General features: G+C 44.4%; 2 protein-coding genes across 2 annotated transcripts in view; both read left to right on the forward strand.

Annotated features, from left to right (window-relative positions):
• LOC128305572 (protein grainyhead-like) overlaps window positions 1-19004 on the forward strand; it is a 170397-nt gene extending 151393 nt beyond the window's left edge. Inside the window, exons 12-17 of the mRNA XM_053043081.1 lie at window positions 2111-2209; window positions 15204-15383; window positions 15478-15629; window positions 15793-15991; window positions 17554-17618; window positions 18407-19004. Coding sequence (XP_052899041.1) covers window positions 2111-2209; window positions 15204-15383; window positions 15478-15629; window positions 15793-15991; window positions 17554-17618; window positions 18407-18533 — 822 coding nt within the window. The 3' untranslated portion in view covers window positions 18534-19004. The remainder of the gene's footprint in view (window positions 1-2110; window positions 2210-15203; window positions 15384-15477; window positions 15630-15792; window positions 15992-17553; window positions 17619-18406) is intronic.
• Window positions 19005-24082: 5078 nt separating this feature from the next.
• Window positions 24083-24587, forward strand: part of LOC128300395 (RING-box protein 2) — a 31797-nt gene continuing 31292 nt past the window's right edge. The window contains exon 1 of the mRNA XM_053036432.1: window positions 24083-24313. Coding sequence (XP_052892392.1) covers window positions 24166-24313 — 148 coding nt within the window. The 5' untranslated portion in view covers window positions 24083-24165. The remainder of the gene's footprint in view (window positions 24314-24587) is intronic.

Genomic DNA, 24587 nt, shown 5'->3' on the forward strand with positions numbered 1-24587 from the left:
GACAAGATTAAATTTAAATATTTCTACTCGTGCCTATCGCACGGAGAGACCGACCACTCCGTGCCCTGCCGTTTGGTTTTTGCCCGTCGATAAGCCCCAAGATACTTTGGTGGCTACTTTGTTGGAAGTGGAACGGTGGAGCAAGACGACCAGAGAAGGAGCACCGCAATGCATCGAAAACCAACCCCTTTCAGGCACTTCCTTGACACTTAAGCCGCAACGGAAACGATGGAACGTTCAAGTTCCCATGACGTTTCTTCGGGGTCATACAGGCGGAGTGTTCGAGTCGGCACTCGGCATTCGGTCTCGTTTATGATCACGCTGTGCGTGTATGTGTCATGTGTGGGTACGTGTGTTATGCTAATAATGATATAACTATTCGAATTTCCTCCATCAAACCACTGCCCTGCATCGCTGTGCTTGGAACGTTCGCCTCCATTCCACAAACCGAGGTCGCACGCATAGTTGACGAGTTGACTGATACTTCTGTTTGGCTACCAGCACGATGCTATCGCTCGCGCACCAGCTTTGGTTTGGTTTCTGCACATGATGCTCAGAAGAAGAAAAAAAATTGGAAGGTCCACACCGTACCCGAGCCTATCTGCGGCTCGAATCTAGAGCATGTCAATCGAAAGCGATTTGGTTTTCGGAGGGATGCCCAATTTCTGCGTCCCCAGGGTTACCTGCCTGGTGGCTTCAACAGTGTGTCTACCCAATTAGCGCAAGTTGTGCATGCGTTTCCTCCCGCTTGGCACTTGACCGATGGTTGATATAGGTAGCATATTAAAGTCCGCCCGAGCTCCAGGACGAGAGGTTCGATGCGGGTGGAGCGTCATGTCATCGGTTTGGTGTTGAAGACTTTTGACATTTGATCGTACGATCTCCTAGGGCGCACGGCCAATGGTTGCCGTCTAGGGCTCCTTCCTGGTGGAGAAATTCCAACCAGCCCCGGGGACGATACAGCGCGATGTTACATCGCGATAGGGAAACAAGAATCTACGGTTTATTTATTTTACATTATGATGGCTTTCAAGACCCCGCATAGTTAAGATCCGATTCTCGGTACACGTCCGGGCGCGTTTGCGGGCCCCCGGCAAGCAAGTAGCGTCGGTAGGTGCGGCAATCAAACAGGGGAACAAAAAGGCAGACACTCGCGGCCCTTAGCCGCAACGCGGTAGAAACGCGCAGTGGACGAATGGGGAAAAAACCGTCGAAGGAGAAAGATAGAAACAAAAACCAGACAACCGCTCCCGACTAAGTAGTGGACGGCATCACCGTAGACACCGAAATCGGATCGCGGTCTCGGAGCGTGGAAGCCGGACGGAAAGCAGAGAAAAATCAACAATTTTTATCTGCCTGTCATTTGAGATAAATCCATGAATGAACATATTATAATATCTATACTCATAAGAGAAAAGAGATTCAGCACGAACGGACAGCGTCGAGGTAGGAAAAAAAAATCGAAAATCCAGCCCTATTCCAACTCGCGACTTCGAGCAGCAACGCTGGGAACTGACCCTCCAGCCTTCAGGCACACGGACAGGTGTTCTCCAATGTCCCGGAGGGTATTTGCTGGGGAGCAAAACAGGACAAGAAGTGAAATAAAAAAAAGCACACTGAGCAAAACGTACCGAAGAAATCCATTATACAACAGCGCAGCGAAGGAAGCGATCCCAGCCAACGTTGCCATGGGATAAGAGAAAAGAGGCGGTGTGAGAAGACAAATCAATGACGGCCGGTGATAAAATAAAGTAAAATTAAATAAAAACCCTTTTTCGAATCAACCGCACGAAGGAGCACATACAAAGAACGGCACGAAAAAGGATTTTGGATCCTTCTTATGTTGTCGTCGTACATTAAGGGAAATGGTGCGTTTGCTTACGGAAATATTGAAACGATCCCTTGTAATGAGCATCCCGTATTATCTAGGATCTACCCTGCGAGAACGTAAGCAACTTGAAAACGATTTATTCATCTGAACCCTTCATTAACACCGCGACATCGGGGTTTTTTAGTTTAAATTCAATCGATTCTATGTTTTGTTAAGTGTTTCTCACCGTTGAAAGGTCCATCAACTAATTTTCCGTTTTAAATCTCTTTTCGTTTTCAGGGCTTACCGCTGCACCTTCAAATCGATACGTTCGAAGATCCCCGCGATACGAGCGTTTTCCATCGGGGTTACTGTCAAATCAAAGTCTTTTGTGATAAGGTAAGTCGTTGCTGTAATAGTCAATGAATGGTCCGGGAAGATTAGACACTTGCGATCGAGTCCGCATCTTTATTCGCAATTGAATTCACGCTCGAACAATTACGTTGACATTTGTCAACCAGTTCATTTAGCCTACTACTATCTCTCGGCTATTCTTGGACATTGAAAGCACAATTTGCATACACTTGAGCTGGTGTTTCGTTCGACAAAGAGGAAGAAAATGGCATACTAAAGTATTAAGCTTTAATGTACTATTTTAAATGCAGCTGTCAGCCGACATAAAATCTAATATGTATTTTAATATGACATACTTCTAGATATAGTTTACACGCCATTCCTGCATGCGCTACCGCTCAGAGCGGAGAGGCCCGCTGGATGCGGAACACCTAACAAAAACCTTCCTTTCTAAAAGGCTTAAGGGAAGCTCGAATGCAAATGAATGATAATTTTATGTTGATACTTCATCATCGTTCGCTGATCGCCTTCGTGCCGGACGCTCCTCTAGTGTGGATCGTTTCTGATTCAATTTATTAAAACCGTGCCGGGCCCCGGCCAGGACGTGGCTGGCACCACAGCACAACGCCGCAGGACACGTGTGAAACTTTGCCGCCGCACCCGGCGGGAAGACGCGGGAACACATTGTTGCATGCTTTCGCCTTCTCGCGCGCGCGGATGCCCTTTCGGGATTGGCCTAACTTAATCGATTGAGCGCGCACTGTTGCACGTACGGTACGGACGCGCCTAGCCACGGCGTTGTCAACGTCGATCGATCGTGCATCGATCGGGTGATCAAATTGCGCGTCCGCTTCTCTGTCCTGTGATGGTTCCTCCTCACTCCAAGGTGATCGTATCCTTTGTGTTTGTATACGATACACCGTCATCAGCCCGGGTGTATGCGTGCCTTCCCTCGATCAAACTACCATTACGATGGCGACGCTACGATGGTTCGCAATTATACGCAATTTGTTCTATAATTGATGAAACGACAGCTCATTAAAGGGACATTGGACCGAAATTGGTTGCGCGTCGGCGAAGATTGGTGTTTGTTGGTGCGCAACGGCCATCGCACACTGCCGCCCGGTCGGGACTTTTCGGAAGGTTTCACGCACTCGCTTTTGTTGTCGAATGTCATCCGGGGCGGCCACCAATATACGAGTGCGTGCGGTCTCCACGTAAGCGATCGCCGGCAGCGCGACCGAGCGATTATGGTCGCGGCACAGAAAAAAAAACACACGCACGTACTCACGCACGCCTTTGCGAGCAAAATGGCCGCCCGGCTTTGCGGATTGTGTGTGTGTTCGAGGTTAAATCGATCGATTCCCTCGATTCCTTTTGGTTGTCGGTCAGCCTGTACACCCTTGTAATGGTAACTGAACTGTCCGCCGGATAGAGGTTACGCTGCGTTTGCGGTTCAATAAACTGTGTCCTCTAACTAAACGCACACACAGACGAACCGATGGGGTAATGTAAAGTGTCACTTAAGCGAAACAAATCGCGAACCATTAAACCCGCCCCGATCGATGCACCACATGCGACCGTACTACGTCTTCGCGTACTGCGGTGCTCTAATTAAGCAACGGCCGCAATTGCCACGAACGTATTTCCTGCCGCACAGATCGCACCGTTTTTGTGACACATTCGGGGCGCAAAAACACTTCACGCGCGTTTGATAGTTATGGTGGCGATCGAGCCAAAGTTTAGTGCTTCACACCACCGAACGCACTTGGAGATGGCTAGCGGATGAAGTCATAATACCTACGGGCATTAAAATCACCCGCTTTACGGACATTCGATCTGCTCCGTAGCGGGATCGATAAAAAATAATTATTATTGTCAAGTCTCCCAGCAACTTGGAACACTTTACTTCGGTGTTGAGCATCGGGCCTAATACAACGGACGCTCGTGTTCTCATAGAAAACCGTGCCGGAGGAGAGCGAACAAAAAAAAACGATCAGCCATTTGCATAAATACTGACCGTCACACACGGTCGTCCGGATATCTAGCACTCTGGTGTAGCTTGCATATTCTCCGCAAGTGGATCATCAATTTAGATGTGCCCGTTTATATGTGGCTAAGCTTCCTTGTCGTGTACGTAGCATTTCAGCAGGTCTAATGTGCGCTTGGTGCGCTCTATCTTTCTAGTTTGATCACATACTTCGCGGTGCGAAGGTTAACCGCGACAGCCCGAGAATGGAACTGCACATGTGCAGTTCCACGGGACTCTAGCCGATGATAAACAAATCAAATTAATAGCAGGTGTGTTGCGGGACCGGCAGATGGTTTGTAGTTCCATCGGAGATTGCACGAATTCCCGGCAGGGGGCGCTAAGAAGCGATCACGAATAGCATAGTGGTTTAAGGTGGCATTTGTGTACCTTAAACGAAGCTGTTGATTTCATCGTACAATAAACAACTTACTTTGTATGTGGTTTCTCCCAAGTCAACGATCACTATCAAGTGATACGTCAAAATGACACACATGGCGCTTTGGAGGTAGTCAAATTTATCGACAATCTCATTACGCCCCTAATGCGTACGCCGTATTGCTATCCACTTTCTTTGCTCCAGTTACGAAACCTCGGTTCGCTAAGAATTCGTCCACAAAGCGCAGCACCATTTTCGGGGGGGTAACAATACACCGATGACGGTGGTGTCGCACGATAATCACCTCGAGGGCAAATCCCCCCGATGGATGCGTTGTCATCCAGCAAGGGTGGTTGCGTGTTTTGTAAGTGTCACCCTACAAGCAGGTAGCGCCTGATAACACCCGAACGCAAAGACCTTCAAATTGAGACGTTTGTGACAGGTGTCAAAAAAAAAGCGTTCGAAAGTCGGTCCGCTCCTGTGTCCGTACTCTTGTTGATCGGTTGATCGGCCGCTGACACTTTGGGCGATCCTAGTCCCGGGTACGTTTCCCATTTAATCCTACCCAAATGAAAGGTTGTATCTAATGGAGCGAACAAATCACCCATACTGGACACTGGCCCGAGACGCGGATGGCGTAATATGCCTACATGGGTTTGTAGTATGCATAATGACTTTTTGCTAGCATAAACCATACGCTTGATGTGGTACCACCGACACGGTGCGCACTAACCTAGCGGTGCGAACTAATTTGAATAAATTAATAAGAAATGTTTATGCAAAATTTCAATCGCCTATCGCTGTGTGCGAGGCCTGTATGTGAGCGCACTAATAAAATGAAAGCAAACGTAAGCTATATGATCGAGCTGGAGGAGTGACAAGGGTTTTAAGGTAGCTTAAATCTACGCTGCCTTAGCAAAAGAGGTACATTGTCACTGACCGTCTAGATGCCTCGAGCCATCCTTCGCCGACGCGAACCAACCAGAGAGGAAGTGCACGAGTGCATATTCACGATATTGATTAGTTTTAATTGCACCACATGGGGTACGCTTTTACCAGCGCACAAACGACTCCAGTGACACTCTTCTCCGTGTGTCCAGCGCCTACCTCGAGAAGCATGCGGTACTGGACTTTACAAAAAAAATGTATACACGGACGGGAATAAAAACTACCTCCACATGCACATTCTTACCGGTAAACCATTATAAAATCATTTAATTGAGCCATTTATATATTAATTATTCATTTTTATCGCACAGTCGCAGTCGCGAAGCATGCGGCAAAAACTGTGCCGACATTTGCCAGTGCCACCGCGCACATTATTGCAAGATGCAACGGCAGCAGATGCTGCCCGCATTCTAGCGATAGCGACATGGCGCTAATGACGAATTGAAAACCTTGTCGCTCCCCGGAGGATTACAGTGTTGTTGGCTGTTTGTAGAGGTTGTTTCTTTTTCATCCTTTATCGTACCCCTTGCCGGACAACTCCCTAATGAATGATCTTTCGAAGCGTTTCTGGAATTGCTGCCGTTAGGGTACTCTTCCCACGGCGGGACGCGAATTCTGCCTGGGTTCCCTCAGGTTTAACGACCACTTTTCACCACAATCGCTTACGCTAAGTACACATGTAGTACATGCGATAACTGCCCGACCGGTGCATCGCTTTTCCCGACAGATGGCGCTCGGTGAAACAGTGAACCATTCACAATATTTCGACATCGCAACACGCATTCGCATTGATGCCGTTCCGCACGGTGGGTGATGGGGGATTAAAATGCATAAAACTTTATATCAAACTTGCATGGAAACACGGCCGGGTCTACATTTCCCTGTGCTCCTATAGCACGGTGGAGACCGAGTTGTCAGCGGTACAACCAGTGATATCGTAAAAATAAACAAGCAGCAACCCAATCGGCCCCAGTTACGGACCGCATCCGTGCCAGTTGGTGGCGTGACCGTGTCCCCCTTCGTTTCCCCCGACACTTCCCACCTTCCCTAAAGTGACACGCCCGATTTAGCGACTGTGGTAACAATTTTTCAATAAATTTTATTGAAGCGATAATGGCCGCAAGTCATGATTTCTGAAAAGGAAGCAGACTACATTGATAGATGGTGTGTGCCGTTCTGTGTACGCCGCCCGTCCGGACACGTCGCGTTCCAAAGTGTAGCAAACGGCAAAATGGTCGAGAGCCAATCGTCTCCAGATGTCGCCAAATGGAACGTGGAACAGGTCTCGGTGTGGTTTTGTAGTGCGTGTGTGTGTTTTGTTTGTTTGTATTTCAATCTCTTACACCACGGACTTTGTCCCTTTGCTCATTATATTCGCACGTCGTCAGATATTAACAATGTTCTGACATTTCCGAATGTTCCGATCCCTTCTGCGGGTTTCTGCACTGTTCACTGAGCACTTCGTTCTTGCACGGTCTGTGTACCATGTCGCAGGATTGTTGCTAATGAGCCGTATGGATTGAACTTCCGTTTCTTGTTTTTTATTTATGTTTTTAAATATTCGTTCGCTTCGTATTCCTTCCCACCTGACGAGTGGAACGATCCGGCAACCCACAAATGGAATGACCTTTTTATTTACTCGTGTACAAGAACTGCCAAGAATCAGGAGAAGAAAAACGAACTAAAAAGAATGTACAACACTCATTACAAATGTAGTTTATTCTTTTTGAAATAAACATATCTGAAGGATGGCATTTGACAAGACAGAACCTTACAAGTTTAAATATTCTCTTATTGCTTTCACTTTTCAGTTTTGTTTTGTATAAAAAGATAACTAAATTCCTGCTAAATATCCATTAGAGCTCTGTTTTGCTATAAATCGCTCTTTCACTTGATCACATTCTTTAAATCCTCCTTTCTTCTTTGCAACGACGCATGGGTTCGCTAGCAAGCATTAAATTAAGATATCCATCTGCGCTCAGATTCGGCAGCCCATAAACTATAAAACAAAATCTGACCGCCTGTGAATCGCATCCCATCGGCTCGCCTATCTGGCGCAAGATTTATGAACGAGGCCAAAAGCCAAGCGCAACAAACATCTCCTGGCCCGTCCTGAGACACGTCCGTTACGGATAACCGGTGAAACGTACGGTGTATCGGTGGCTGGTCCTTACACCGCTCACCTGTACGGTACCTACGGAGGGACTTGTTTCTTCTAATAAATCTGTTAAATACCCTCGGTCCGATATGATACGGTGCGCTGCTTCACTTGCTGCTGGCTCGCGAGAAGGGCTCGGGGAAACGAGACGCCATCATATCGGACCGCCATCATCACCGGTCGGTGGAAATAGTCGCTTCGCGCCTCTGCTTGTGCCGAATGGGTTTGATCGATCTTTGTGTGGGGCTAATAAATTTTTAAACCCCAACCAAGACGTTAGCCTTTAATCCTGGATTGCGATCTTTACGCATGGGAATTGGCTTCACAGGTTGGCACCATTCACGGTTTGCATCCTTTGCTCTGTGGATTTAATTTTAAAATCAACACATTAGCAGGAATTTTTCAGTGATGAATGGTGTATGGTTGATGTCTAATAGTTTAGGCAAACATTTGAACTAAAACAAAAAAATATTTTCCTCAAAATAGCACCCCTACCGTGGAGGTCCTCAATGGCCCCTTTTTTCCCATCTTGCACATAGACAAAGCGTTTGAAATCGCTTTCATCTCATTCAACTCATGCACAGCGCTATCGAAACTGAACCCCATTCCGTTCGTATGTAAATTATTGGCATCATTTTTGTGATTTATGACTTACCGATAGTAAAAAACCAAGCCGGAATCTGACCGAGATGTAGCTTTCCTACGCGCGCTAAAGCGATTGAATATTTATGCAAAAATGTGTATGCGGAAAGGTTGGTGTGTTCTAGGACGATGGAGAAGGATACGTCCGCTCAACAAACGACGATGCCCGATGCAGTAGCGTCGTTGTCCGTCCGATGGTCAACAGCGTACGAACATCAACAATACCGCCATTCATCTATTCGACGTTGCGGTGTTTTTGTGTGCGCTCTTCTTTTTAAATACGGATGCGAGCTTGAGATAGGTTTATTGCGGATTCAAATGGAGAGGTTCCTCTGGGTCGATCACCACACATCGTTATAAAACGAAATATATGGCGTACCCGATTAGATCTATGTTTGTTACCTCCATACCCTGGAGATATTCCCTGGACCTAGTTTCGAATCTAGGGTGGATTTTTTGTTTTGCAATATTTATGTGTGCATTTGCATGATAAGAAGCCTGTGGTCTCTTCATCGATTCGGCAAAATTAATGTTTGAAAAATAAAAACAACCCAAATCCGTCCAATTGAATACGAAAGACTTGAGAGCGCGCAGCAAGCGACGAACCTTGCGCAGCGTTAGTAACTGTTTACAAACTCCTGTACAAACTAACTGTTTGTGTGTGTGTGTGTGTGTGTGTGTGTGTGTGTGTGTGTGTGTGTGTGTGTTGTGCGTCAAATTGTGCATACGCAGCCGAATCATTCACACCGTAACCGAACATCACATCCATTAGTGGACAGCCGAAAATTGCCAATTACGCGTGTCGGATGCAAAGTGTCAAAATATGACAAACTTCTGCGTGTGAAGTTCGAAACATCGCTCTTGATCGCAGTTAAAGAGAAGAACAAACCTAAGGCCTTTGAAGCTACGGGAACAATTTACCCGACGTATGGCCAGAGGTGGGCAAGACTATGTGCAACGATGCGGTGGCCACAAAACGTCAGCGCAAGGCAAGGTGTAAAAAGCGTAAAAACGCTACGTTACAAAAGAAAAACTCCAGTAACCTTTTGGGATGTTTTTATTATTCTCTTTTTACTATCCACTGTTCGGTGCTTTTAGCACTTGTTGTTCGAGGGATGTTGCAGGACAAACAGAACCCAAAAAAAAAAAAAAAATAAATGCAACCCTTAAGGTTTCCCATTTCGAGGTGGTTTTTGCTTCATTCTTCACGTTGATCTTCGACCGTACGCTTTCACGCGCATGAGGCATTGTGCCGCATAGTTTGCACTCGTAAAAATGCACTCATTTCAAAGGATTATTTGCCGGTTTAATGTGTTTCTCACGATTTTTTCCGATGCGTTCTTGCGGGCTGTTTCGAAGGAAGGTACACACCGGGAAGGGGTTTTTTTTTGCACCAAACAGTAACAGCGTCCTTTTTGATGCTTCTACATTTCTTAAACTTGTTGTTCGTTATCGTTTGCAAAGCACTAAAAAAATACCCTGTAAGTACAGTTTTTATCACATTTTTTGTACAAAAAAAAGAACATTTCAACATTGTTTGTAAGATGTTGTTCGGTAACTAATACGGAAGACAACAACACAAATACAACATTGGCCCATTGGCAGCAAGACTGTTTGCCTTTGATTATGATGAATGTAAGACAACATAATTCTCATGCTAGCGAATAATTGCATGCGTGAATGTGTTTGCACATATCTGCATTCCGCCCGAGTTTTGCCCGCAGGCTTCCAAGCGGGCTGCATCGTAAAAGGTATGGCATAGCGGGCGATGCAGCAACATAAATGTAGCGCAACCGCTCCATCTGTCCGATCCGTCCTTCTCGGTAAATGTTTATTAAAATCCCATTATTCTTTCATTTTGCATTGCGTTCAATGTACGCGGGGTTGGTGCGCACGGCCACCTAACGCACATACCGATTGTGCCCGCGATTGCATCGCGGACGGTTCGGCGGGGTTTCATTGTAGCACAACGCTACTGGACCCATCTGCCGCCTACCCAGGGGGCATAATATCGAGCGTATTTATGAAAGTGTTTATGCGCGTTGCGAAACGGTACGCACTGGCCATCCCATCTCGTTCGCCGGTCTGCTCGCTTGCTGCCCCTCTTAGATAATAAACGCTGTAGGATAATCGATGCCAATCCAGAAGCGCACCGGGGCTCAATTTAGAACCCAAACGGTCACGCTCGGTAGCTTGAGCGGGCAAGGTGAAAAATTCACTAATCACATTATGTAAAATGGCCTCGCGGCTTGCTAGCTTCTGCCTGTTGCATAAACCGGCTGCGCTGGTACAATCATCCGAATGGCACAGGTTCGGTCGAGGTGACGTGTTTTTCCCCCTGGGGGTGACAATACGACACGAGCGACTTTTCTCGCAATAAAGTTTGCTACACGCCCCAATCCTTAACCGATCGCCATTTGGGTGGAGGGCTTTAGAGCAAGTGGCTTCCTGTAGGGGATAGCATTAAATGGGGTGTAAATTTATTCGTTGAGATGTGGACTTGATTCCGGTGCGCTGCGGGATATGCATGGAATGTGAGAAGCTCTAGCTGACGAGCCACTGCTCTCATCTCGCGGCTGTCCCTTGGAGCGTCTGTTGGGGTGCAAACTAACGGGAAACTCTCATTTTTCCGGCTACCGGTTGGAAAATGCCTGGGAAGCTGATAATGAGTGGTATAATTTTCTTGTGTTCTAAATTCTCAATATCGAAACTTTTAAAAATGATAAATTATATATAATGTATCAATAGATCAGTTAAGATACTGACCTATCCCAAACCATAATTTAAATGTAATGAAGGATTTGAGCAGATACAGATCAAACACAAATATTTGCTAAAGAAATTTATATTATTTTAGACCTTTCCTCTCTGTTTCGAAGGTTTGAAAATCGCACACCACCGAGTGTGGTTTTATTTATTACAATTTTTATTACGTTCTACTGCACTCATGTTCCCCAAAAAAAGTGATGGCAAAAGACAACGAACGCGTACATCATAATCATCACTTCATACCAACAAACAGCAAATGAGTGATGAACTGTGTAAATTACGACAACAAAAAGCCATCAAGGCACGAACTTTGATCAACAAAAACTTGCACACATACGCACCGCAACGTATGAAAGAAAATTAAACTTCATTCATACGCCGAGCCGGCTTCCTGATGCTGAGCTCTTGCATTTAATGGAAACCCGGAGAATCGGTCGTAAAAATCTGTACTAGTAACTTCGATGCGTTTATGGTATCTCCGCACGGTCCGCAACAACTTTCGAGTGCATAAAATCGGTTTTCTTGTCCGTTTTTTTCGTTACTCGCGGTGCACCTCGCGGGAACCAATCTGTACGATGCGGGGCAATCCCATATTTTATGCTGTAATTTGCAATTTAACTCCATTTACCCAGGTAGCGCGCTGTAAATGCGCGTAGAAAAAAGAAAAACCCTTTCCCGGGCCGGCCTGGCTGATGGGGTCCATCGTTCGTTCATTTTTACGGTTTTGTGATGAGTGCTGCGTGCAACGATGCTACCGCTTGGACGGGAGTCAGAACCGTTCCCTCTCGGGCCGGTTAGCCACTATTTGCACTACGCTTCTTTGACGCTTCGGCAGCAGCAGTAACTCGTGGTGGTGCAGTTTGCAGTAGGTCGCCACCGACGACCGAATAACTACCGACCAACATTGGGTACATGCCCGTCACGCCGGTACCTGTGCGAGCTAGTAAAATTTTATAAGTCCATTTTTAACCCCGTTTTCATTAGTCGCTTCTGCATCTTCGTGCTGGCAAATGGCTTTAAAATAAGGCTTACACCCGGGCAGATCACCCGGACAACACACCGGGGTGGACAAGGCGAGCGCACACCCGCCTGCCTTACAAAGATGTTCCATAATGTAATGATCATCATAATCATAAAAACACATTTCACAGTTGCTGCTCCAACCCGTGTACTGGCGATGCTGGGGTGGATGTGGAACCAGCGCTTCAAGGATGGATGATGGGATGATCCTCTCGAAGGGGGGTACAGTTTGACCACGGGCTTTCGCTACAGTTAAAGAGCTACTCAGCAGCGCAATTTCGTAACGCAAACTCGGTGGATGATGTTTATAACGGGCAAACGGGCCCATGATGCGCGGGATTAAGGCCGGAAATTCTCCCCCGCGGGCACGGCTGAGCGCCCAGGTGCATAAGTGTGCATTTTATTGTGTCAATCATTCGCCGTACGCAAGCATCAATCATTGCAAATCGTTTCCGCTGCGCAAGCGTGGCAATTGCCAAGCGGCTATCCCGTTGCGCCTCGTACGCCAACGGTGTGGCTGCATTGGGACAAATTCGTTGAAATTATTCCGTTTGTCCGAGGATCTTCAGCTCTAGCGTTTCGCCGATGATGCGCCCTCTGGTGGTGGCTAGCGTGAAGCTGTCGCTGCACTAACGGAACTGTCAAAATACGGCAAAGCGACACGCGGTGCGTTGGTTCTGTGCGCACACGGACATCCCGGGCATGCTGTAATTAATACCCCTCACGGTCGATATATGCAGTCGAGCTCTAGGAGCTCTCTGGATTTTTAAAAGCTCGCATGCGAGTTGTGCTGCCTGCGGGATAACGCAACGAATGCTTCTACCGAATGGCGTTGGTTGGATATTTAGTGAACTAATCTCGCCCGCTCCAGCGAGTCCGCACAAGTGCTCCTTATGCTGTCGCTCTTGCAACAGGTGGTCATCCCGGGGCGAGGTCTTCCCTCGGGTTCTTTGGACACGGTCAGGGAAGTCTGACCACTGTGCAAAAGGGGGTTGTGGGAAAGGAAAGCGATCGGTTGGCAAGCAGCAACGAGAGGGATCAATTTGTTCGGGGCTGTGTTCCGCACGCACGCCGCGAGAGTAGAAATTAATATAATCATAAATTATGCACGGCTTGATGTGGCGTAGGAACGAACGAAGCGGTGATCAAGCGATACGCTTCCGTCGCGATCGTCGCGAACAGTTCTTATTGCGTGGCCACAAAGGGACCACACCTCGCTTGGTGGTTGGTGGTTGAACTGCAAGCTGTGCGGAGGTTGTGTTGCTAAAATTACACCTTCCGAGGGCGAAAGTGCATCGCAGACGCACACACACTCCAGCAGTTAAGATAACAACCGGAGCCTGCATCCCTTCCTGTTTCCTGCGCCCGTCCACTGCTTTCGTTGCGAGTTCACCCTGTGCCGCGCCGTTAAAGACAATGTAGCGCGCAATCGCCACACACAAAAACGCACAACGCCGCGTGTGGTAGTTGGCGTTCGCGCCAAGAAGTTCGTCCCTGATCGCATGATCGTTCAATGATTAATGCCGTACGATCGAGAAGGTGGTACGTACGTAGTGGAGCGTCGACTCCTATCGCATGCCGTGCTGCATGTTTCCGGTATCCTAGAGACACGAGGCGTATCAACATTGTCGGCCGGTGACCCCATTTTTGGTCGTGCGAAGCAAAACTGTGCTGTTTATAAACGATCCTTGAAGTTCGAAATGTTTCCTAACGGAACGATTGACTCTTTATTCCTCGTTGCACCAACTGTCCATTTGGTTGGGGGTAGCTGGCGCAATTTGTCGTGCCGGGGTTCGTTCACGTATCCGTCGTGTCGGGGAACCTCCCCGTTAACCTCAAAAACTGAAAACACCACGCAAGTAGTGAGCGCATCATCGCATCCCCTAGCAACGAATGAAGTGAATTAATAAAATCATTTGAAAACCCATTACCACCGCTGACAGCGCTGGAAATTACATTGCATTTGCAGCGTGGCTCTTTCTCTCACACATCGGGCCGTTCCCAACACCTGCGAGTGTATGACACATACCTTCGTTAGCCCTTAGTAACCACCGGTGATGACCGTTTGGGGTTGCAGCGCAAATAATCCCCAGCCGAATGACGGTCACAACGCAAACTCGTCTGTCTATGTAACGTTAAAGTACCGCACAGCCATAATCATTGCTTCCTTGCCGACCGTACCTAGTGCTCAGGCGCGATAGATGCAACAATATTTTAGCCATTTTTAATGAAGATAAGCCTCGTATAATCTGTGCTATAAAAATGAAAAATATCTACATTGCGCCTGCGTGTGTACGTCGGGAGAGCGTTAAGCGCTCACCTGTGCTATTGCACCACCACCATTATTGCCCATGTGCATTTGCGAAATCTTCCACCACCGGATGACACTTGCTGCCCCACAATATAACCCCCACTTCCCTACCAGAACGGTACGATCGTATGGAAATTCCTTCTAAACGCACCACTATCGCAGCTCCATTCCGAAAGATTACAGTTAGATCGACCGAAGCGCTTGTGTGTGACCGGTTTACTAAATTTTCCGTAATGTTTCTGTGGGAGCGTTTGAAAATTTTCGTGTCGTACAAAGAAGAAATGTGCTACTGTCGCTGAACAAACAAGAGTTTGCTATTTACTTGCTATAATGTGTTGTTACAAGGATGAGATCATGTGTAGAGAATGAGATCATCGGTTTGCGATCAAACGTGCGGGATGGTTAAGTGTCTTCACATCTTCTGTTTAACACGTGAATTAAGTCCTCTAAAATGCTTCTGGTCTTTCTGATGGTAAAATGCTCCTTACTGGCTAATGATATCAAAGCCATCATTTTGTTTCAATTTGAACCTATCATAATTTGAATCCATGAAAGGTCCATAAAATGGCATTGTAAGATGGGTTGTTCGATGTCCTTCTCATCTTCATCTTCATACTACTCATACAACATTTTCAGAGACTGACTACAGCAGGACTAAAAGAATTATAAATGAACCTTATGTTGTAAAAAATTCTCTACTATTGTTGGATTTCTAATATTAGAACATATGTTTTTTATGAAAAGTCATTCAACGGATTTTTTCTTCATTCCTTCCTTCTACAGGGTGCCGAACGGAAGACACGCGATGAAGAACGACGAGCAGCAAAGCGCAAGATGACCGCCACTGGAAGGAAAAAGCTGGACGAACTGTATCACCCGGTGGTCGATCGATCCGAGTTTTACGGTATGAGCGATCTATTGAAACCGCCAGTCCTTTTCTCGCCCTCGGAGGACATCGATAAGGTAAGCAGGATGCTTGCAATTTTAAGCATAAACCCCGAAAGATCACTGTAGAGTTTGTTCCAATAATAACCATCTATTCCATTCCTTCTTGCAGCTAACATCCATGGATATGCAGTTCTACGGTCACGATGCTGACTCTCTCTCCGGCACCTCCGACAACGTCAAGTCGCCCTTCCTGCTGCACGCCAACAAACCGGCCACACCAACGCTGAAGTTCCACAATCACTTCCCACCGGACGTACCGACGTGAGTAGAGCGAAAAAGTCGGCTAGAACTTCCAGTTTCACCACAGTGGCATCCCGTCGGCTATTCCGTGTTCGGCTCAACACGTACTCGGATGTCCATCATTATGGAATAATACTAATCCTTCCTTTTTTGTTTTCACTACATTTTTATTTATTACACACAGTGACAAAAAAGATCCGAGCATCATCATGGACGGTTCGCTGGTGGGAAATTCGATGGTCGACTTTACGCCACAAATCAAACGTCAGCGAATGACACCGCCGCTTAGTGAACGGGTTATGTTGTACGTGCGCCAGGACAATGAGGACGTCTATACGCCCCTTCACGTCGTCCCACCTAGTACGGTCGGGTTGCTAAATGCGGTAAGTTTCTCGGTTTGGAATGAAAAGTAAAAAATGTTCTATTACGACACTAGAAACCAAAGCTATACAAACAAAACACTAACAGCTGAAGATGAAGATTGTTTTTTTATGAAGTAAATTTTCAAAATAGATTGAAACCAAAGATTTACCTTCTGTGAATGTGCTATTAGTGTTTTGTTAATGGTTTTGCTTTTTTTGTTATTCAATTTGCCTGTATAACCACACCCAACAATTCAAAATTATAGGATCATTCGATTTGATCCAACAGTGACAGCTGTCATCTGAAGTGTAGTGGAAGGAAAACAGACCAAACAACAGTCTTAGTAAATCCACCAACATGTCACCTTTGACAGCTGTCATTTTGTGAGAAAAAAAGGTTCCCTTTCTTTCTCGCCAATCGGAAGGATAAAACAGGTACACAAACCCCTACACATTTGCGCCAATAACCAATATTTGTATTTGTGTGTGTGTTGTATGTGTATGTCGATAACGGGATTAATCTCAGCACCTTTTAACGAATTATGGCCTTCTTATAGTGCACTAGCTGCCGCAACACGATACGGGTGTATGTGTGTGTTTTACGCTCTAACCACCAGGGGTTCGCTAACGGCAGTAGTCGTTCGTGCACACTGCTCGCGTTACATGTTATTCACTGTGTCGTTTTGTTTGTTTGTTACATCAATTTTTTTCCACTTCCCCACGCTTATCCCATCCCTGCACATGTAAGCTGGCGCACGATCTGAAAGTTCTAGAATAGCAGGAAGACACAGTCCCACCACAACCCCCTAAGCATACCTCACTAACCGCCTGAAGCAACTCAATGCCAATCGGATATACGGTGTTAAACTATAAGCAATAATTATAATGAGTTTGTAACCGCCTCAAGAAGGAACAGCACGTTCCGAAACTTTTGGTGGTTATGAACGCGGTGTGTTCCCTTTTGCTATGTGCTAACCAAACATCACACTTTTGCGTCAGCTGAGCACCCAAACTTCATGACTTACAAATCCTGGACAAAATCTATGAAGGACACAACAAAACGATATCGGATACGTTAGCTTGTCTCCTTTGTAGAGTTTTGGTTAAACGAGCCCCCAACCTTTAAGCATGCTATCTCACACTTTCATGTCCTAAACGTGACTTAAAAATACATCAGTCTCTTGATAATGGTTGGAAAACATAAGTTATATTTATATAATTTATTAAGTCTGCGTTATCAACTAAGAGTGCGTGGTATAATACGCATAAGATCTTAATTCAAACTACTTTTCCCCAATAGTACGCGGTTGCGATCGACAGGAAATATATTGTTTATTGGCACAAATTTGTTAGTTGGTTTTATTCTTCCGGAGCTGAGTTTTACAAGAGTGAAACTTGCAAATAGCACATTACTACCCGACAAGACGGGACGCCCGTTGTGCGTTGCGACTTTACAGAGAAAACGTTGGCACACATTCTTTGTGTTTTGTAACTTCCGTTTACCGGTTGTCTTGTTTGTTTGTTTGTTTGTTTTTTTTTTCACCCAAAACACTTTCTATCTTCTTCTCCTTTTGCATTTGCAGATTGAAAATAAATTCAAAATTTCCTCGTTGAGAATTAACACTATTTATCGCAAAAATAAGAAAGGGTAAGTTTTGAGTTTCCTTCCGATTTTGCTATCTTTCTCCATTTATCTTCTTCTTTAGTTTTCTTCTATTCTCTTTTGTTTGTGATTCTGTTTTGTTTGGTTAGAATCGTTGTTTTGTTGTGCTCTATGTTACATCTATTGTTGTTTCTTTTTTGTTGTAATTTTGTTTTGTTTCGTTTTGTATTTCATTTGAATGTAGTTTAGTGTTTGTTTTTTTGTTTTTCCCCAACTTTTGATACTTTGAAATGTGTCAATATTAATGTTGATCAATTAGTGTTAGTTTGAGTAAAGTTGTATTTTTGTTTTCTTTCTGACAGACGGCAGCTTGCATTCTATTACACCTAACTGAACGAACCAGCTTGTTAATGTTAACCACCTTTAATAGTAACTGTGTTTTAGTGAACTAATAATCTGCTAGAACAAAGCAACCACTAATCCATTAAAAGAACCCGTAATCTTCACTAACATCAACCGCTATTATTAACGAGCTCTTTCACACAGAATACACACTTAGGTACTCAATGTAGTGTCCAATACAATGTAAGTGCTTGACTTCTATTAGAGAATCTTCCTACGAGAAGCTCTCCATTGGAGATTCCCGATAGAATTCATGCTTTTTTTGTATTGTATCAGTATCGTTGGAGTATAGCTATCTATTCCCTCTTCTTTCACTGTTTGTGCACGAGTAGACAAGACACCTTACGAAACATTTTCCAATAAAAAGCTCCATCAAAGCCGCTTACCTTTCTAAATGTTTCAACATTTTGTTACCCTTGTTTGCTTTGTAGAATTACGGCGAGAATTGATGACGACATGATCAGACACTACTGCAACGAGGACATCTTCATCCTGGAAGTCCAGCGGTACGAGGAGGACCTGTACGACATCACGTTAACGGAGCTGCCAACGCACTAGAACGCCCGCACTCCCCCCTTGCTCGGTCCTCCACCGTCCCGGCGTCCGCAGTGCCATACTATTGTGCGCCATTCTGCCTACACCAGCTCTCCGGAGTTTGGTGGGCTTAGTACAGACATATGACAGAAATTGAAGAATATGCACACATCTTGCCATCGACGCAGCACGGGAAGCTGCCATTGCCAACGTGCCAAAACAGCGCATCATACGCAGGCCTACACCCTTGGAATAGGATATGACGCTGAAGTTTTCCCTTTTGCCTTCCCCCAGGGGGTACAAATAGCGGGGGATGATCCGACGAGGGAAAGGCGAGAGGTCGTCAAGAGTGCCGAGACAATTCGTTAAGTTTTCGCCATAGCAAGTTTATGGTTTATGTAAGCGACCAATGCGTGCGAAAGTTGGTGTTTTTTTTATTATCATCTTTAATTAAGAAGAACATTGAAATGAATAATCGTAACGCGAGTAAAAATACATTGGTAACTAGTAAGTGTTTTTAAACGTATTTTTTATCGTTTTTTTGTATGAGATTATGCTAAGAATGCTTTTAATTTGTAGAAGAGAAGAGAATGTAGACAAGATGTGCCTTAGACAATGAGACCGGAAATAGGCACGAGTAGGAAACACAAGCACACTACGTGTTGGCACAACAGTAGACGCAGAGAGGTGAATTCCAGCACTGTACATAGCATAACTGGGCAATCCTGTTTGTGGAGTCAGAGCACCGAACAGAGTAGTTAAAACATAAAAACAGCTAGAACCTACGGCATGCGTTGCCTCGGTGCCGTAGTAGTGTTTAAGTAAGCGAATTAATGTTGCCACGCGCAACATTATTATTTATTTCGAAACTAGCGTACTACTTTATGGAGTCATAACGGTACCGGAAATGTTTTGTTAGCTTCGGTTTAGTTCGGTTTAAACTGTTTTGGACATTTGCTGGAGATTTTCCAACCCGAGTATCGAACCGATATTGTTTTTGTGCTAAGTTTTTATTTGCCCTTTCTGGAAGTTTTGTAAAATTTGTTTGCTGAATGGGTACAACTCCGTGCTGGATTGTATGATAATTGTTGCATTTAAAATGGATTATAGAAATAGCAAAATCTACTCACCCACAAAAACCCTCGTACAGGCCATGCGAATAATAAGATCTCAAAAGGATAACAACAGCAAACATGAAACGAACAGCGGGTTTGGTGGCCATCTTTGAAAAGACCCCAAACGGAATTGGAGTGTGAACAGTCAGCGCGGTGCGGTTAAACGCTAAATATTGCTCAAATGGAAACAATTTTCACCGCATCAAACTTTGCTTCACGCCATAAGTTAATGAAAAAGCACAGAAAAAAACAGGATATAAAGTAAAACAAAATGATCATAATTATTCAATTGTATTTCAACAAACGATGGTTCAAACGGAGAGAAGTTAAACGCATACAACATAGCACGTAGACCTTCACGTAACGATATTGTTTAAATATTAATTATCACTCACAAATGGGATTGGCGGTAATACCGCAACGAGAGCATGCAATATTAACAAATAGACAGCTGTTAGTGGTTATGGCGAACAGAGACAAACTGTCGCGAGTTCTAACCTCACCTTTAAAGTGTGGTTTGTTCTCTGTTTCGTACTCTGGTTAGGATTAGCAATTTCCTCACGTTCACACCTTCACAACTAACACCCATCCATGACAGTATTTTTGGTTTCGTAGAATCATCATTATCGGATTGAATTTCCACAAAACAGGCAGGTAGACGATTGAACACACAAATTGTACTTTTGTTTTGGTTTTTTTTGTTTTAGTTTTCATTTGAATCTTTTATCGAACTGCCATACTGTGGGAATACAAATAGGACGTAAGAACGAGGTTTTTCAATCGAGCGGGATTGATAAGATTTCTAACGCGTAAGCGATCGTACACATTGGTATGATGAATGATCGACATGAAACGGTTACGAAGAGCGTGAAAATTTCTCTTATTATCTAATTGTTAAGTACCTGAGGCGCATGATCTTCAACAAATGTAAAGGATGTACAAGTGCCGTATAATCAAAGCTTAGAGACGGGAATGATGCGATACCGATACCATCTTCCCAACAATGCCGAAGCGAACACATTCCATTCAAACACGTCCGGAATTACGGTGTTAAGGGTTAATTTTTGTCGCGCCCCTAATAATAGCTGGAATATTTTTTTTTTTTTGTTTGAAAACCCACGGCACAACACTCCTGAAAGGAACTGTATGAACACGCAAAACATGTGATATTTGAAAGGAGAAATGGAAGGATAAAAATCAATCTTAAATCGCGTACTGTTCCAAACGCACCGTACCGTCCGTGCCCATTTTCACGCAACGCCAATCCATTGCAGACCGGATGGAAATGGAATAGAGGAATTTATGAGCATGATGAGCTAACGAGCATGGGCATGGAAATGGAACAAACAATGGAGAGGAAAAAAACGGATCCACATTCGTTAATATTTGCTTAAATGACCGAGTTGCCATAATGTAGCGGAGCAAGATATGCATTTTATTTTGTTATAGATGTATCTGTATGTGTGTGTGTGTGTGTGTCTTTAGTTCGTTTGCTAAGTAGCATATTATGTGCGCTAATCGTAATCGACACGCTGTGGTATTCTCCCAGGGTGGCCAAACAATGAATATCGAAGCATAGTGGCAGGGCAAAAAAGAGAAGAAATAGTATTGTTAGAATATGACGATCTGAAGGATCCTTAAATTATAGGTATTAAAGTACGCCACACAAACAAATTAAAAAGGGAAAGCCTTTGTATGGCCGGATACGAGATTGAATCACAATCCCAGATATGTGAGTGAGAATTGATACGAGCATCCAACGTGAAATCAGCACAAAATGTGACAGCGCAGTTCGCACTAGACAGCGCTAGACAGAGGGTGATCAGTTAGTAGCAGATTAGCAGATAGCGTACTTATCGTATAACTCTTAGTAATACACAGACAGGAAGGTGCATAACATGTGTAGGCTTCCGTTAAAATGCAATATTAATTTTACATTGATATAGTTTTTCCCCCATTTGTTTCGTTAAGCCGTATCGATTAAGTAGCGCGTAACTAGTAGCACGTAAAAGACAGATTTTCTTTCCTTATTGTTTCGTCTTTCGCGGCGTGCGTGTGTTTGCTCCACACACGCACCGCTATAGCACAGCTGGAATCCTTCCCTTAACAACACGAAAACTCATGAATGTAATAGAACTATAAGGAAGATTTCAAATAGCGAAGATTTACCGTAAAATAGCTACAGTGCAGCACGTACTAAGTGTCGCGGTATTGAGCGCAGTTGTAGTACTACCACTACTACTACCAATCTTTGCACCTCATCTACACGTGTTAAGCATTCTTTATTTAGCATTAACCTCACGTTTGAATTCTCCGTTTTTTTTTTATATTCTCATTTTTTTAAACACATTAAACATCAATTTGCTATTAGTAAAACACACACACACACTTAGCGATAAGCGTTAAGATCCTTTTTTTTTGTTCTGTTTGTTACGCTACCAACTGAAAACCGTCCTTCGTATTGCCATTCCAAAACCTTCTTCGATGAGCATTTGCCATTCAGTAGTGGAGAACGTCCCATGTACGACCAGCAGAGCCATTTTTTAACTATTCGGTTCATCTCCTTCCCCTCCCCTCCTCTCCTCCCTATCCTTTTCCAAACCCACCCCCATTTTGTCACGTTGTCATGCTGCATCCATTCCGATGTTGCATTCTCGCCACGGGGGATGCAGGACAGCACAATAAGATACTGTGCCACAGTGGTCGTATGTGATTTCTGTTCTTTCTTTTTAAATTTACAAACTAGGGCTAAGTTTTAGTAATTAATCGATCAGAATTTAGTTTAGCCGAGTAAGAGAAAATGACAGTGAAGAGAAAATAGTAAAAATCAACAGAAACAATTCAATTGAAGAAAAAAACAAACAAACAAAAAGAGAAGAAAAGATACAAAAAAATCCGAAACACGCGGTGTGTTTTGAGGATGCAACAAAAACCGTAAGAAATGAAAAATACGTTAAGCATATAAGTTCTCTTTTTTAACAGTACTGTTATATTTTATTGATGAGAAGATGAAAAAGACGTTTAAATATAATTCGAATTTAGAACATTGAACACGCGAAGGTGTGCTTAAACGAGAATGAAACGAAAGAAATTACCGTTTGATCATCAATCTAAAAACGATAACATGATTTTACAACCGGCTCCACATAAAAACGCTTCTCGAAGTATAAGTCCTTCTTGGCTATTGTACTGTTTATTGCTGTTGAGTCTAGCAGTGGAGGATCAATCCCCTTGGAGGCCCAGGGCGGAATTATAGTTGGGGCCTCTAATTTTAAAAACGATGAAGGAGGGGGTTGAGCGCATTGAGGCCCTTGAAATGATCTGCAACCACATTTGTCCAATTTTCCTATGATATTCCCGGTGCAAGAATCCACAAAACATCTTTCTTACGGATTGTTGACATTATTTTCGTGTCTTGCGCATGCGTTCAAATCTCCACCAGTAGATGAAAACAGTGCATTCCGAAATCCCATACAAATCAGCTGTTTTCAGATTTCCGATACCAAGAGAACATGTTTTTCAAGAGATGACATCTTCAGCGTGGAATAAATTTGCCTATCCGTATTGCATCGCATACTATCAAACCCGTGAAGCGATCTAAGCTGCTACGAAATTCCATACAAAACCGGCCGTTTTCAGATTTGCGACACCAAGAGAGCATCCAAATCAAGAGGTAACATGTATGTCCCTGCAGCGTGCATATAGCTGAACCGCTCACGCGTGTTAACATTGCCGGTGATAGAAGAGTTTCTCACACGTTGGCTATTATTACAGGGTTTTTGGGGACTATATTGACATGTTCAGCGTGATGTTGTTTGGCTCGTTTTGATATCTCATATAATTGTCTCATATATCTCATAAAATATAATATAATATAGTCATTGGCAAGTTATCGTTGCCAGCAACAACATTTGACGGTCATTCGATAGCTCTACCGAACTTGTCAACGCATATAGCTTTTCCCGAACAAAGCAACACCGAGCTGGACTCGTCAATACATACGACGCGAACCCTGCATCGCACACCATCGCTCTCTTCAAGGTAAAGAATCCCCTCTCTCATTCGCAAACCTCTCTTATCACGCGGGAGGCTTATCACACGGTGCTCGCATTTAGCATCGGCAGCCGATCTCGCTCTCCCCATTCGAGCGATACGATCGCCGTGTGTGGCTATGTGTAGCGTGTGTGATCTGTATCCACATTTTACTCAGGCGAGGGGAACTGTTTGCTCTTCGGTATGATCGCCTTGTGTGGTTTTGTGTTGCGTATGTGTGGGCAACTGAGATAAGTCTAGTATTATTTAAAACAAAGTTGAAAACAAACGGCCAGTTTGAATCTACTCGATAAATTCAAGCACCAATAAATGTTCTCTATTTGCACTCGAGCATCGTGTAGTCGGTGCTTTCGTTTTCGAGCCAATGACAGCTCATTGTTTACATCGTTTTCGCACGGCATCAAAACAACGCATAATTCGCAAACTTTCGTGACGAACGAACGCGTTTTAAACGCTTGTGAAAGATTACGCTTGTGAAAACCTAAGTAATGGCGGACGAAAACGAAAACTCGTGTGATAAGTTCGATGATGTGAAGCCGGATAAGATGTTTACGCTGAAAAAGTGGAACGCCGTCGCAATGTGGAGCTGGGACGTAGAGTGTGATACGTGTGCTATTTGCCGTGTACAGGTCATGGGTGAGTAAATCAAGATGCTTTATATTTAACTGGTTTATGGTGGAAACGTTTTCTACTAACGATTAAACCTCGTGTTTTATATAACATGGATAAAGGTTGCAAGTTGTCTAATCAAAAGACACACGTTAGAATATCAGTGAAAAGGAAGCTATTTCATCTAGTACGTAAAGCGCCCATCGTAAATGCACACACGCCGGTGTGCCGGTGTACGCGGGTATGATGTTGATTGCTGTTAACTTTCGTTGAATGTCTTCAGATAACTGATGACCATACA

The sequence above is a fragment of the Anopheles moucheti genome, chromosome 3 (assembly GCF_943734755.1).
Source record: "Anopheles moucheti chromosome 3, idAnoMoucSN_F20_07, whole genome shotgun sequence".
Classification (NCBI taxonomy): Eukaryota; Metazoa; Arthropoda; class Insecta; order Diptera; family Culicidae; genus Anopheles; species Anopheles moucheti.